This window comes from Geotrypetes seraphini, chromosome 8, assembly GCF_902459505.1.
Source record: "Geotrypetes seraphini chromosome 8, aGeoSer1.1, whole genome shotgun sequence".
NCBI classification, from domain to species: Eukaryota; Metazoa; Chordata; class Amphibia; order Gymnophiona; family Dermophiidae; genus Geotrypetes; species Geotrypetes seraphini.
This window is the reverse complement of record NC_047091.1, coordinates 134,300,607-134,316,185: the sequence shown is the minus strand read 5'-3', so window position 1 is coordinate 134,316,185 and position 15,579 is coordinate 134,300,607. Positions and strand designations below refer to the sequence as shown.

General features: G+C 42.2%; 1 protein-coding gene across 4 annotated transcripts in view; it reads left to right on the top strand.

Annotated features, from left to right (window-relative positions):
* The window catches only part of HIC2 (HIC ZBTB transcriptional repressor 2), a 168,276-nt gene extending 156,254 nt beyond the window's left edge, over nucleotides 1-12,022 (top strand). For all 4 annotated transcript variants that reach the window (XM_033955822.1, XM_033955820.1, XM_033955823.1 and 1 more), the window contains exon 4: nucleotides 2,672-12,022. In XM_033955822.1, coding sequence (XP_033811713.1) covers nucleotides 2,709-4,367 — 1,659 coding nt within the window. In that variant the 5' untranslated portion in view covers nucleotides 2,672-2,708 and the 3' untranslated portion in view covers nucleotides 4,368-12,022. The remainder of the gene's footprint in view (nucleotides 1-2,671) is intronic.
* The last annotated feature ends 3,557 nt before the right edge of the window (nucleotides 12,023-15,579 follow it).

The window sequence follows — 15,579 nt, the reverse complement described above, 5'->3', positions numbered from 1 at the left end:
ATTTCTTATTTGAAAATGTCTCGGTGATGCTCATTCTCCCTTCCTGCCAACGTCTTTTGTTTTGTTTTGAGTTGGGGAGTTTTTGGTTGGGGGGGAGGGGCTTACTGGAGATGATACAACTTCAAAATCAAACATCAAACTCTGTGGCAGCCAGCCAGCAAATGTTTAACAGAAACTTTCATGTTAATAATAATCCAGACTATCTGTGCATAGTTGTACAGTATGTGGATTTTCAGCTGCACTTCCAGAGGACCTGCTGACTGTGCAATCTAGATTAATTGGGCTAGGTCTGGCGTGATCCTGTTGAAACAGATAAACCTAGCAGTGGCTGTTCTCCACACTCCCAGAACATCAATCCCTCCTCCTGTGCATTGGCCAACCCCAAATCTTCAGCACATGTTGATAAATTAATTCTAACAATAGATTTATATTCAATATCCAGTCATAAATTATCATTAACAGGATGGGCTGCCACTAATTAGTGGTTGGGGGGGTCCAGATATATTTCCAGCTCTATATCCGGTCCAAGAGCAGAAAGCATTTTCAGACCAAACCTGTTTATGGCTGTTATGGCTGTCGGACTGAAGTTCATTCAGCCTACGCTACTTAAAACACCCAATATAAATGTTAATCTTATTCTAGACTCTAGAACAGTGGTTCCCAAACCCTGTCCTGGGGGACCCCCAGCCAGTCGGGTTTTCAAGATATCCCTAATGAATATGCATGAGAGAGATTTGCATATAATGGAAGCGACAGGTAAGCAAATCTCTCTCATGCATATTCATTAGGGATATCTTGAAAACCCGACTGGCTGGGGGTCCCCCAGGACAGGGTTTGGGAACCACTGCTCTAGAATGTTCCTTCCAATATGTAGCTGAAGTCTCCCTGCTACAGTGTGCCAGTCTTGTCTGCCATACGGTTCATCTCCAACCTCTTGAAAGACTCCTACATGGAATTAAAGGCAGCTATCGAGAGAGCCCCAAGCCAGGAGACTACTTGGAAGCAGATGCTGAAATCCTAGTGTAAGAGGGCCTCTGTGCCCTTTCAAAACAAAGTAGCAGGAACATGACTTAGAGAAAGGTGCGTAGGGAAAGCAGCGGCTGCTTTTGGTGTGGCTGCTTCTTTTGAGGTGGCTTTTTAACACGGCAATTGGACAGGTGTTCGTTACTGATGAATAGCTGTATAAACACATGTAATTATAGATGCAGGCTATTTTATAAGGTTACGCTATAAGTGGTATATAAATACTAAAACTAAATAAAATGTTATCATGGGCCAGTCTGTTCTGTAGGCCTTTTGGTTAATGAGAGAAATCTAACCACACCTAAGTTACAGGCCAAACTAAACTGCTCCAAGAGATTTACAATAGTTAACGATTTAGATGGACAAGGTCATACAGCAGATGTCTTAGGCCTAGATATGTGGCTGACTTTACCAAATAAGTTTAACTGGATAGCAGGCACTGCCTGGCTAAAGGTCAAGTCCACTCACCACACCCCCAAATACCTTATTTTAAACAGATTAATTTTTGGACAGATCATTTCTGTCCAAATATTGAGAGATATTTGCAAAGCCAAAATTTTCAGCCTTAACGCTTTTACCCCCTCCATAACAAAGCCGCACTAGCGGTTTTTAGCGCCGGTTGCAGCGGTAACAGCTTGGACGCTCATAGGAATTCTATGAGCGTCTGAGCTGTTACCACGGCGGCTGACGCTAAAAACGCTAGCGCGGCTTTGTAAAGGAGGGGTTTAATTGGTTAACTCCAGGAATTAAACAGATGAAGTATTTTGAATATAGACCACCTCTGCACAAGTGGAAAATGTTTAGGAGCATTTTTTTATTCTTATCTTACCCATTTTATTTTTATCTCGCTTCTGCTTGTCTTAGTTTTGTTTTACTTTTACACATATATATGTGTGCGTTTTATCTTTATATATCATTTGTTTGGGGCTTTCTCCCCACTTTTCTGCATTTTAGGTGCCTAGTGTCAGGTTTTAAGTGTTCAAATTTTCTGATCTCTCAGATTTTTCCAGCTCTAGTCAGATGCTTGAAAATGTGTCCTGAATGTTCATTTGGGAATACTGAAAGCCTGGCTTCACTGTCTCTAGTATTGTGGATCCTTCCTGGAGGCAGATGATTAAACCGGGTCACCTCTTTGGCCTGTTTCTGTTTGAAGGCCATGACACTGGCTTCTTGTTCTTAACCAAAGCAGTGAATTTTCATTCTTGGGGTTGTTTTTTTTCTATTAATATTTGAACAGTGAAGTAATTATCACTCTTTAACAAGCCTTGAACTAGTTTCCTTGCTTAAAAAGCTCTAGTCACAGCCCTAAGTGTAATAATCTCCATGCCCTCATATGAAAATTTTGAACTGATGTAAAGTGACTTTTCCATTGTCCTCCAAGTCCACACCCTTATTTGAACCCTCACAAAATATTAAGATATTCCCTAGTCTGCTTCTCCAATATTTGCCAATAAAGAGCTCCCTCCCCACTAGTATTGAAGTACCCTACTGGTCTCCTATGCAACCATATACTAAGGAGGCAGATTTACCAGCATGTTGACCTTTCTCCACATATATTCCAGGCCTTCCCTCCCTGCTAATAAGTCTGGTGTTAAATAGAAATTGAGTCAAAGAGAGAGATGAATTAATTCCTTCTTTCCTTTTGTAGGTGGTACAGGAGAAACTGAAAGGAAGAGAAGGTGGAAATGGAACTGCCAAATCATGCCAAACAACTGCTATTGCAGCTAAACCAGCAACGAGCCAAAGGTTTCCTCTGTGACGTCATCATCGTTGTAGAAAATGCTCTGTTTCGTGCCCACAAAAATATTTTGGCAGCAAGCAGCATGTACTTTAAGTCTCTCGTTCTTCACGATAATTTGATCAACTTAGATACAGACATGGTGAATCCTACTGTGTTCCGGCAGATTTTGGACTTTATCTATACTGGAAAACTATTAAGTGACCAGCCCAGTGAACAGAACTTCAGTGCCCTCCTCACTGCAGCAAGCTACCTCCAACTTCATGATTTGGCTGCTCTTTGTCGAAAGAAACTAAAGCGAAGCAACAAACCCTTTGCTGGCAGGGTAGGTGCCCCCCTCGCCAGAGCTGCTAGAAGTCACAGACTCTCAGCAACCCCAGTTATTCAAGCACGTTATTCAGAGTCAACAGACAGTATCAAGGGCTCACTTTCAAAGGAACTCCAAAAAGGGAAGGTCTCTGATGATGAGGTCTTCCTTAGCAGCTCTAAACAAGAGAACTCTCATGCCCTACATCGAGTATCTAGCAAAAATGGCAGTAGCAACTCCAAGGGAAGTGTAGGTGACCAAGAACTTGGCCTTGATCTATCCAAAAAAAGTCCTCCCCTTTCCGTCACGCACTCACAAGATGACCTACCACATGACAGCCAGCAGGGCTCTCCCCAATCTGCCTCAGCATCTGCAGCCAACAGTGCCTCATTTGATGACTCGGTAGCCAAGCCCCAGAATGCAGAGGATGGTGAATCCATGGAGATGGAAACGACAGAAGAGAACCATTCCATGTCAGAGAATGGGCAGCGTAAGAACCTCCGCCACTCTGCACGCCTGAAGGAGTGGATGAAGGAGGGTGGCAGTGGTGGTGAGGAAAGTGAGCCACTGCCAAATGGGGTCATTGTAGGCCCTTTATCCAAATCAGCCGAACGGAATTCAAGTGGCACCTACAGCTCAGAGCAGTCTTTCCAGTGTAAAGAGGATGTGGAGAATGGAAAGGAGAACAGCGAAGAAAGTGGACAAAGTGAAAATGAGAGTAGTGGGCATACCAGTGCTAACTATGTCTACAGGCAAGAGGGGTTTGAGCCAGTAGCATATGGGGACAACTTGTATGTCTGTATTCCTTGCGGTAAAGGCTTCCCAAGCTCAGAGCAACTCAATGCTCATGTGGAGACACACACAGAGGAAGAACTTTATATCAAAGAAGATGATGCTTACTGCAAAGAGGAAGCGGAGGATCTGTCCACTCCAAACCAGACCTTCTCCACTGAATCCAGGCCCTTCAAGTGTTCAGTATGTGAAAAGAGCTACAAGGATCCAGCCACTTTGCGACAGCATGAGAAGACCCATTGGCTAACACGTCCCTTCCCATGCAACATCTGTGGAAAGATGTTCACTCAGAGGGGCACCATGACAAGACACATGCGTAGCCACTTGGGGCTGAAGCCTTTTGCTTGCGAGGAGTGTGGGATGCGCTTTACCAGGCAGTATCGACTGACGGAACATATGCGTGTCCACTCAGGGGAAAAGCCCTATGAATGTCAACTGTGTGGTGGAAAGTTCACCCAGCAGCGGAACCTCATTAGCCACCTCCGTATGCATACCTCTCCTGTATAAGCCAAAGACTGCGGATCTCCAGGAAACGTTGCTTCTCCCCATCCCTCAGTCATTATCTTTCTCAAGATTTGCTGCTTAAAGGGCACTTCACTGTCCAGTTCAGTCATGGGTAGACTGGAAGAAGGGGAATGGCCAGGGGATCTAATGAGCTTTAACTTAGTAGTAGTGATAATTGAAAAGAAACAAGTTCACAGTGGAATTGAAATCGTAACTAAGTGTTCTGTTAAAAATACCTGTTCTGCTCTAATTTGAAGAATTAGCCTAGAGACAGCACTCAGGAATGGAGGGATACTTTATGGATTACCCTCCTGCAGTTTCAGCCTCACTTCTCTAATGGGATAGGGGTGGGGAACAGGTTGAATTTAACAGTAGATGGGCTGCAAGCCTCCCTATGACCCAGTTCCTCCATGGAGGATTATTTGTCTTATTTTTCTGTGCCAGGAACATCCACCCTGGCATGGCATGGCATGTGTAAGTCAGACTTGGTTCATCCCAAGTCTGTGGCAAACTCTTAATTTTTTACTCAGAAAACAAAGAAACCTCAGCTTTAAGAAATCCACAGGACGTAGGGGGTCCTAAGAGTTGCTCACCACACCAAGCCTTGCACATTTCCAGACTTGGTGTGAACTTGAACCCAGGGTGACCAGGTCTGACTTTTCTCAGCTGTGGACTGAATGTAGAGGGGCTGACAGCTGTGGGCCATGTGCAGGGAAGAACTGGGAAAAGGGTACTCAGCATAGTTATTGCTTTCTCCTCATTGTGACCCTCCCCAGAAGCAAAAGTACCTTGAGGGGAGAATGTGTCGTATTGCGCAAATTCAGCATGGTTGTACTAAAAACACACACACACACACAAAAAAAAAATCAATTCCTCCTAGTCCTCCATCCATTCTGTCACTTCTTCAGGTATTCCCATGACTGGACAACACTTTGGATGCCCTGAAATGTCTTTATGTGAGCAGGGGGGGCTTCTCTTTTTCACATCCTTTCATATGGTATCCTTTCAAGGAATGGAGGTACTTGGGTTTTGGTTTTGTTTAAGAAAAGCCAGTTGTCCTGTTTCTGTGAATCTTTAACTGGAAGATCTGAGATTAATTCTTGTAAGGTTTGCTACAGACTGATCTGCTACAAGGCTCCTTCGGTACAGTTCTCCCTTCCTTTCCTGCTTTTGTGCGTCTCCCCTCACTAAAGAGTGAGTCTGGGTAAGGACAGGCTCACTGCCTTTGCTACCTCTTCAATTCTTCAGAACAATAAGATGGTTTAGTGATAGATGGTGGGTTTATTATTTTTTTTGTTTTATATTTTTTCTTGATGTAAGTATAAATGTTAAGCGTCAAAATTTAAATTAAGTTTTGGAAATTTTTACCACCCAACTTGCCATCAAACCAACCAACCTTGCCCAAAGAGAGCCAGAGTTGAATTTTCAGTGGCTCTGTGCCATGTGGCCATTGTGAATGTGAAGCTAGTCAGCTGGCTTCTTGCTCCTGGATTCTGTATTGATGTGAGCGTCTGTACTCTGCCAAAGGCAAGAAAATATGATACGTAGACTTAGTCACAAAGGACTGCTGCTCTAGTCCTGGTTCAACTCCAGCGCAGTCTCCTCCCTGTACAGGATGAGAAGAAAGTCCGGAGTGACTGAGAACTTGACAAGCCTCAACATGTGAGGAAGCAAATTGAATGGGTCTGTTGCATTATTATGTGACTTTTGGTTTTCTGGGGTGTTGCTCGTTACCCATGTGAAGTGCTGAGGACCTTTTTGAAATGCATCGGTATCCAGACTGCAGTAAGCCATAAACAAACCAAAGTGTTTCATATCCTTGTTAGCATATGCTCCTGTTAAATTCTTAATCTCAGCACAGAGCCTTCCCTGGCCCCCTCGCTTGGTTGGTGTGATCTCCTGTACCTCCCCAAAATAGCTGGAAGTACGGTGGTAAAAATTTTCACAGCAAAGTCAGAAACCAGCCTTTCTGCATTGAAACGTCTGTGGATGTGTGTATTTGTACACAGGCACAGCTATTTATTTTTTTGGTTCAAAACCATTCTCCTTTTGTCTGTAGGATGTTGCAAAACCCTAGTTTTTGTTTTGTTCTGTTTTGCTTTGTTTTAGACCAAAAATAACTGTTAAACTAAAGAAAAGTGTATAAACTAAATTTTTGATTTTTTTTTTTTTTTTTTTTGGAGGGGGGAGAATTAGGATAAACAGTTAGACTATTTTAGGTCTTTTGGTCAAATGAGGAAAGTAAAACTCAAGCTCCCCCCAGTAAGGACCATTTGGGAGGGTGGAGTTCTCTTGCATCTCTTAGCCCTCCTGAGTATTCTGGATTTTGGAGCAAGTGTTTTCGGTAAGGGAAACGCTGTCTCTGGGCAGTGCCTGCCACTGCACCCAGACCTTTGTGCTGAGATAAATCTTTACTGTTCTTTTTTTTTTTTTTTGATCGATTGATTTTTTTTATTTTTATTTTTTTTACATTTTCAGGTACAAGGGTGAATGTATCATAAGTGCAAAATCCTCCTTGCCAAAAATAATGCCACTAAGAAATTTTGTAAAAAAAAAACTGGTCCTTCATGGGGGAGAGGGAAAGTGAGAAGCTGCTCTCCTTCCTAAGATACTTTCTGCAGGGATACCAGTGCAAAAAGAGCCACTGGGTGTTTTTCCTGCATTTTTGCATGTCTGTTCCTAAAGTCTAAAAAGTTTTACATTGGTCATCTCTTTGACTGGGATGTATCTAGAACAAACCTCTCAAAATGGTTGCATTTACAGATTAGAGTAATTGAGTCCAGATTTTCAAAATGATGTCTGCATGGATGAGCTGTGACATTTTGGTGCGTTTCACTACATTACTGCTATTTTGGGCGACATACTCTTATCATTTGATTCTTGAGAAAGTCTGAGGTAGAGAATGACACAAGGACAAATGTATCCCCGTCCTGCGGGATCTATCTCAATCCCTGTCCTCCCCTCCCCCATCCCTACAAGCTCTGTCCTCATTTGCAGAAACCTCGAACACTTAACGTTTTAAAATGTTCGAGGCTTGTGCAGATTGAGGACAGAGCTGGCGGGGATGGGGCGGGATGCAGATGGAGATAGATCCCATGGGAATGGGGACAAATTTGTCCCTGTGTCATTATCTAGACTCTGAGGCTGTCTTTTGGGAGGAAAGTAAGGGAAAGAGAATGGTGGATATGTTTTTTTAATGCATGATAAATTTTCAGCCAAAAGCCCCACAGAACACATTTTACATCTGGCCTGTAATATGCCACTGTAAAGAGTATTTGGAACCTTTCAGTGTGTTGATGCTACATGCCTTAGGCTCCTTTTCTGGGGGAGGCAGCAGTGGTGAATCATTTTGAAGTATATGGACTCAATGCTGTGTTTATAAGAACTTGTAATTTAATTGTTTTTCTCAGCACTTAAAACAGTATGACATAAAGTCTGTGCACAGCAGAAGGATTGTACAAATAGAAACCACCTCTTTCCTTTCAGATAGCTTTGTTTCTAGAGAATAAATGGAAAAGAAAAATCTCTCCAAACTGTGACCAGTAGTAATAAGGATATTCACAAACTTCAGGGATTGTTCGGTCCCATGCGGGCACCAAACTCTCAACCACATTTGTGTGATATAGTGTTATCAGACATTTTCTGTATTTTAATGAAAAAAAAAAAGACAAAACACTAGTTTCATATTTAAGATTTTAAGAGATTTTGGGAAGGATTACACTTTTTTTTTCGTTTGAGATATACAAAGAGCCTCAAAAAACTGTTTAAATGAATCCCCTAAGAAAGAGGCTGGGCAGCTCCAAATGTCTGTTTTAGTCCATTAGTTACAGAACATGTTCGCAGTAACAGGAAAATTTAAAAAAAATGGTAAAGATTAAAGTAGGAAAAGTTGTGTAAAATGTTTAAAAAAAAAAAAAAAAAAAGAGAATAAAAGCTCAGACCCAAATTCACATCTATTTTTTAAACCAAAGCACATTTGAATGAGTAGAACCTCACATGGCTGACAAAAGAAATACAAATATATTTATCTCATTGTTTACATAAACTTTTACAGTTTCAGACCTCAACAAATCTAAGGGCCAGTCAAAATTAATTTTCTTTTTCCATAAATGAGCAGAATGGGGGTTCTGATGTGACTTAGTTTACAAACTGTCGGAGGCTGCAATTCTGATTCAGTATAGTACTGTCGCTAAGAAAAGCGTGGGGCTCAATGCTTGGGATGCCCCAGAAGGGGTGTTGATGCCCCTCAGTTTAACCCCTTGGGTACCACATTTGATATGTAGTTATTAAAAGAAATCCCAAACCAAGCCAAACTGGTAATGGGAGAAGCAGCACAAGGAGCTTGGGCCTATGTGCTGGAGAAGAATGAAGGTCCTCCTTTCCCAAGTCTGAAAGATAGGTCTTTCAGTGTTTGAAAGTTTAGATTCTGGGGGCTACATGAGCAATGCATTCTGTCACCCTGTTCTGTAAGGTGGGTTTTCTGATTCATTCTGAAGGAAACCAAACAAATGAAAACTCGCCTCCAGAAATCAAAGGCATGCAAGATCCATGCGACCTTGAGGGGGCCATGCAATTGTTGGCCCTAGTTTTGATCTGAGCCTATATGAAGGCAGCCCGGGTGTTTCATGTGGTCTCCAAGCTACAAGCTTGGTCATTTCCGTTAACTTAAATTTTGTGGTCTTGTACGGTCAAGCTGTTATCTTGGAAGACCAGGACATGAGCAAAAACAGTTTGGAGCAAGTCTGGACACCTCAAGGTAGAATTGCTGAAATGATTGACTCCAGACCCTAATATCATGTTAAACTTCCTATATAACAAAAGTATTCTGATCTGTTGGTAAATCTACCAAGCAGAGTGGTTCTCTAGAGTACTGCTAAGCCAAAAAAAAAAAAAAAAATACCCAGAACATTACAAAGAGTTCAAAATGCAGATCTTATATATATATATATTTATAATTATTATTATTATTATTTTGTCTTTCTGTATCAGAAGCCTCTTGGAGTATTTGAGAAGGTAATGGAAAACAGAATATTAATTTTGCCTGGTCTTATATCTAAGAAAGATGGTGCAGACACTTTTAACAGTGTTGTTTTTTGTATCAATATGTATTTACAGTAATGAATGTATTTATTTCTCAGATTCTGTGTGCACAGTTTTGCAATGGATTTAAAATGTAAAAAAAAAAAAAAGTTTATTGCAAACCTGAACGTGTATGCAGGGTCAATCTTACAGAATATCGATAGAAAAAAAAAAAAAAAGCAGTATAGCCATAACACATAACCTGTGAAGACCGTGCAGAGACTGGACTTTTGCAGCTTTGCCTAGGAATTTTTGCTCTATTTAATGTTTCAAGTTACCGTGTATGCTTTGAAAGATTTCTGTTCGGTTTTTTTTATTATTATTATAATTTTATTTTACGTTTAGCATTGTTGTCGAGCAGTGCTGGTTCACAGTCTATGGTTTTGTTGACTGAGTTTGCTTCAGTTCTAAAACACACGAGTGTTGTCTCCCTGGAGAACATCTTGGGCTGGCAGAGTCCACCCTGGAATGGGGGGAATGGATGTGGCTTCTGGATTTTGTAGACTCTCCCTTTAGCACAGGGGAAGGAAACCATGGTCCTTGAGGGCCACAACTCTGTTGGGTTTTCAGGATGCCCACAATGAATATGCATGACAGGTATTTACATACACCATGTACAGCAATCTCATGTGTTTTTGTTGTGGACATCTTGAAAACCTCACTAGTTTTGTGGCTCTTGAGGATCATGGTTGCCCACTCCTGTTTAGCACATCATTTTCCTTGCAAGCAATAATGATCTGCACGCCGAGACTCCCTTCAGTGAACAACTGTAAAGTTAGGCTTTCTCCTGTCTCTTCTCGAACATGGCCCTCTCTGGATATTAAGCTGAAGCTAAGATGAACTCTTAGTTTAACAGGATCAAGGAAGTTTAACAGGATCAAGGGATCTGATAAAGATGGTGCTTCAAACTGCACCCTCCAGGCCATGGCAGGAATTTAGCTATGTTAGGCGCTCCTTAGAAAGTGATGAGGCACCTTTCCAGGCTGGTCACCTAACGGATGTCACCAGGGTAGCAACAGCACTGAGATTGCAGAAAAAGAGATTTCTAGCAGTCGGTTAACTCTACCTCTCTGGAATGATGGGCGTAGCTAGCCACTTTCCTCTGTTATTAACCTGTACTTAGACTCTTAGCTATACATCTTTAATTCCTGAAACTCTGTGGTTGAGAAAAGCCAAGTTTATTGAGCCTCTCCAACTTTTGGGTCTCTGCTGTGGGCTAATGCAGAGGAAAATGGAAAAGTCCTTTGCACCCGTACCCAATTCAGCAGCAGTGAAAAGGCCCACTCCCCCAATCCTTCAATTTGGCCATCAGCTTTAAAGTGAGAGCTGTATCAGTACCCTTGAATCTCATTCTCCTGTAGCAATTCTACAATTAATTGCTTTAAAACTAGATGTATGAGATGTTATTTTTCCTTATTTTATGACAGTTGGCCGGGTGGGGGGGGGGGGGAGGCTTGCTTCTGATTCCTTAACAGTGCTGACAAAATATTTCAGACTAAAGTAAATTATGAAATATTCCTGTTTCTAGAGGTGGTAAAAATGATGCCTTCCTCTTACAGAACGGCCCTTCAAAAGAATTGGCCATGTGCATGTTATATAAGGCCGTAGGCCAAATTATCGGTTTGTTTTTGACTTAAGGTAGGCAGAACTAAAGGTCAACCAAAAAGTTGTAGGTAATACTTTTATTTTTAATGGATTTAATACCCTTATTTCTACAGATTTGAGTACATTGATATGAATGTACAGTCCCATTGACTTAGGTTGAAAGGAGGTATAGATATTTCTTACATGACTGTGTAAAACAGTCCTGACTGCATAAATGAAATTTCACGGTATCTCATGTCTCAGACTGGACTTGGGAGTATTTTGGTCTAGAGCACCAGAACTAGCCACGCTTGGCTTCCTTCCACAATCTAACTAGAATATACATATACTGCCCCCCTCCCCCCCAGTCACACATATCTTAAAGTTCAGATTGCTTGCTGGCTCTGTCAAGGGGTCAGTCCAAGTCTGCAATAGGATTCTTGGCCCATGGGGCGGATATGAGCGCTTGAGGGGGAGGGGATTCATATTAGCATTGTACCTAAGGCAGGGGCCCACCAAGCCAGTCAGGTTTTCAGGAACCCCACAATGAATATGCAAGAGAAATTTTCAGGCACTGCACCCACTGTATCCAAATTGATCTCCTTACATATTCATTATGAGTATCCTGAAAACTTGATTGGCTTAGTGTGCCCCAAGGTCTGGGTTGAGAACCCCTGTACTATGACAAAGGAGAGGGAATGTTTTAGGGGGTCTTGCTTGTTCTAATATGTGAGAAAATGAAGCACTCTTAACGCTCTGTGAAATCAGCCAGAGTAGGTTTAACTGGATATGTTGATCAAACTGGAAAATAGGTACATTTTGGGCCCTTTCTAAAAGCTTTACTTGTTCACGCTGAAGCCCTGGCCAATCCTGGGGACAACACTCCTGTACCACTTTTCACTTTCCTTCAAGTGTTTGAAATTCAGGTCAGAGCCACAAATTGCAGTGGCTCAAACTCAAGTGTCATAAAAAAAAAAAAAAAAATAGAGAATACAGAAATTGTAATAAAATGATCTCCGCAGTCAGATTTGCAGTCTTAATGTACAGTGATGAGAAACTGTTATTTTATGATCTTTCCATTAAAAGCCTGATTGAAAATAATGTCTAACTTCTTGCGTCTCATTTGGTGTGTTGGACTTTTGATCTCTTAACCCTTTCAGGACCAAGGGACATATTTGTCCTATAACTTTAAAATCCTATAAATTTTGATTGGGATAGTCTACAGTTCTAAATTTGATATGTACGGATTCCATATGATACTGCCTTTATGTAAACAAACTGGTTCCGACATTCATTCATTAGCGTCGTTGCCAGATTGACGAGAAGATTCACTTGCCACACTGTCCATAAGCCAGAAGTGTGATTTTTTTTAAAAAAAATAATGATATTTCACAAAAAAAAATCAATTTTTTGGCATCTGCAAGCCCTTTTTACCATAAAAATGTCGTCAAAACCACAAAAATTGGCCTACGATCCTTATGGTCCTGAAAGGGTTAACCTAGCACTTTCTCTCATAAGAGGTTACCACATGGCTCCAGGAAAAAAAAAAAAGAGGATGGATTAAGACATCTGGGTTTTACTTGATCAGACCAATGGTCCATCTAGCCTAGTATCCTGTCTTCATAGAGGCCAAACCAGGTCACAAGTACCTGGCAAAAACCCAAATAATAGCAGCATTCCATGCCACTGATCCAGGGCAAGCAGTGGCTTCTCCCATGTCTGTCTCAACAGCAGTTTATGGACTTTTCGTCCAGGAACTTGTCCAAACCTTTTTTTTAAACCAGCTACCACATACTCTGGCAACACATTCCAGAGCTCAACTGTTCTCTTGAGTGAAAAAATATTTCCTCGTATTGGTTTTAAAAGTATTACTCTGTAACTTCGAGTGTCCCCTAGTCTTTGTAAATCTTGATGCAGTAAAAAAAAAAAAAAAAAAATCGATCCACTTGTACCCACCCGTTCTTCACCACTCAGGATTTTGTAGACTTGGATCATATCTCCCCTCAGCCGTCTCTTTTCCAGAATGAAGTGATGCCTGGGTGGCCCTTGGCCCTTTTCCTGGGGCTCTCTGAGGTTCTAATAGATCAGAAATGCTGCTGCTGACACATGCTAACTGAGCTGGCTAGACTGGTCTCTTACTATCCCCAATCCTGTGAAACATATTTATTTATTCATTCAATTTTCTATACCGTTCTCCCAAGGGAGCTCAGAACGGTACATTAATTTTTCAGGTACTCAAGCATTTTTCCCTGTCTATCCCAGCGGGCTCACAATCCACCTAATGTACCTGGGGCAATTGTGACTGAATATCCGTACACTACAGGTGAACCTCTGTAAAATCAGTACAAAATGGTCCCTGGAGTGCAACATGCTATTAGTTCTTTGAAAAAATGGAGGATGAGTCCAAAAGTTCAGATACATTGTCCCATTTAGATATATTGTACTGAATTCCTGCTGTAAAGGGGGGAGGAGTGATTTTCTTTGGATTGCAGTAATGTTTATGATGATTGTAACCAGGCTTGAGGAATGGGCATCGACATGGCAGATGAGGTTCAACGTGGATAAGTGTAAAGTGATGCATGTCGGTAACAAAAATCTCATGCACGAATACAGGATGTCTGGGGCGGTACTTGGAGAGACCTCCCAGGAAAGGGACTTGGGAGTTCTGATCGACAAGTCGATGAAGCTGTCCACGCAATGTGCAGTGGCAGCAAAAAGGGTAAACAGAATGCTAGGAATGATAAAGAAGGGGATCATGAACAGATCAGAGAAGGTTATCATGCCGTTGTACCAGGCCATGGTGCTCCCTCACCTGGAGTACTGCGTCCAGCACTGGTCGCCGTACATGAAGAAGGACACGGTACTACTCAAAAGGGTCCAGAGAAGAGCAACTAAGATGGTTAAGGTGTTGGAGGAGCTGCCGTACAACGAAAGATTAGAGAAACTGGGCCTCTTCTCCCTCGAACAGAGGAGATTGAGAGGGAACATGTTCGAAACATTCAAGGTACTGAAGGGGATAGACTTAGTAGATAAGGACAGGTTGTTCATCCTCTCCAAGGTAGGGAGAACAAGAGGGCACTCTCTAAAGTTGAAAGGGGATAGATTCTGTACAAACGTAAGGAAGTTCTTCTTCACCCAGAGAGTGGTAGAAAGCTGGAACGCTCTTCCGGAGGCTGTTATAGGAGGAAAACACCCTCCAGGGGTTCAAGACAAGTTGCTTTGTCTTAGTTCTTGCCTCTTGTGGATTGTCCTGTGTGCAGTGGATAGTATAGGAGAAAGTTTGAGCTTGGTAGAAATATTGACTTTGGAATTCCAGACTGGAGCCCAGATGCACAAAACTCATCGTGCATTTAACGATCGTTGCTAAACCAGTTTGAGCTAGTTTAGCATTAAGTAATTTACCGACTGATGCACATAATGGCTCACCACGGGGCTATTTCGTGCATTCATTGCAGCCTCCGACTCTGCTATGCAAATATAGTATAACGAGCTCATTAGTTTTCAAATGAGCTCATTAATGTTAAAACGAGCACTTCGACCGCTGCCCTAACATTGCTTGGTGATGCACAAAATCTAGCGCTGACTTCTAATGATCTGAAATTACCGACTGGTCTACCATATAGGTGTGCGTGTTTTTTAAGGTGCATTTTATGCACGCCCCTCTTGCCTCAGACACCAGACCTCCTGACACCCCTCATGAAGATCGGCAAGAGTGATGCCTACTCCCTCCTGCCTCTACCCAGACCTCCATCGAAGATGGTCAGCCGGATACCCACCATCATCACCAATGCCCCTGACCCGCCCTTGTACCTTATACAGAAGACAGCAGGAGCAATGTCCACTCCCTTCTACCGACAGGCCCACCTCTTCAAAATGGCATTTTTGCCATTTTTCCCATAGGACTTGCCTTAAAAACCTGGGCCAATCAGGGCCTTAGGTCCCTTCCCAGTACATCCTGGAATGCACTGGGAGGGGCCTACCTCTGATAGGCAGGAGAGGCCTTAGGTATCTGAACCAATCTTTTATTTTTTTTTCCAGGGGCTGACGGGGGGCCAGCATGACTTTTTTTTTTTTTTTTTTTAAATATGGGTCAGATGTATGAGTATGTAACACGCAAAACATCTGTGTCCATTAAAAAAAAAAAAAGTCTTCCCATCCCAAGCATCTGAATGGCAGGAGGCTGCTTTGGGGCTTCCCCTGCCAGCTCTGCGCATGCGTCAGTCACTTTCCCAATGACTGATCGGATGGGATTACGGCAGACCTCCACAAAACTCATTTGCATGCGAAGTTGTTTGAACATCAATCGCTGTTTTCAAATCGGACAATTTATCGGCCCCACAGTGACCCACAGGATTTTAACGATGATTTTTGCGCACTCGGGCCTGGGTCTTCAGTCTTCCATTCCTTTCATGAAGCGATCATTTGCAAACCAGGATCATTGTATTGGATGTTAGTCCAGTAGCTCTTGTACAACTGGGGTTCTTTTTAAAATATGCAACTGTCTACATGGGACAGAGAGCTTGAATTCAGTTCTTGGATCTTTGAAATTAGC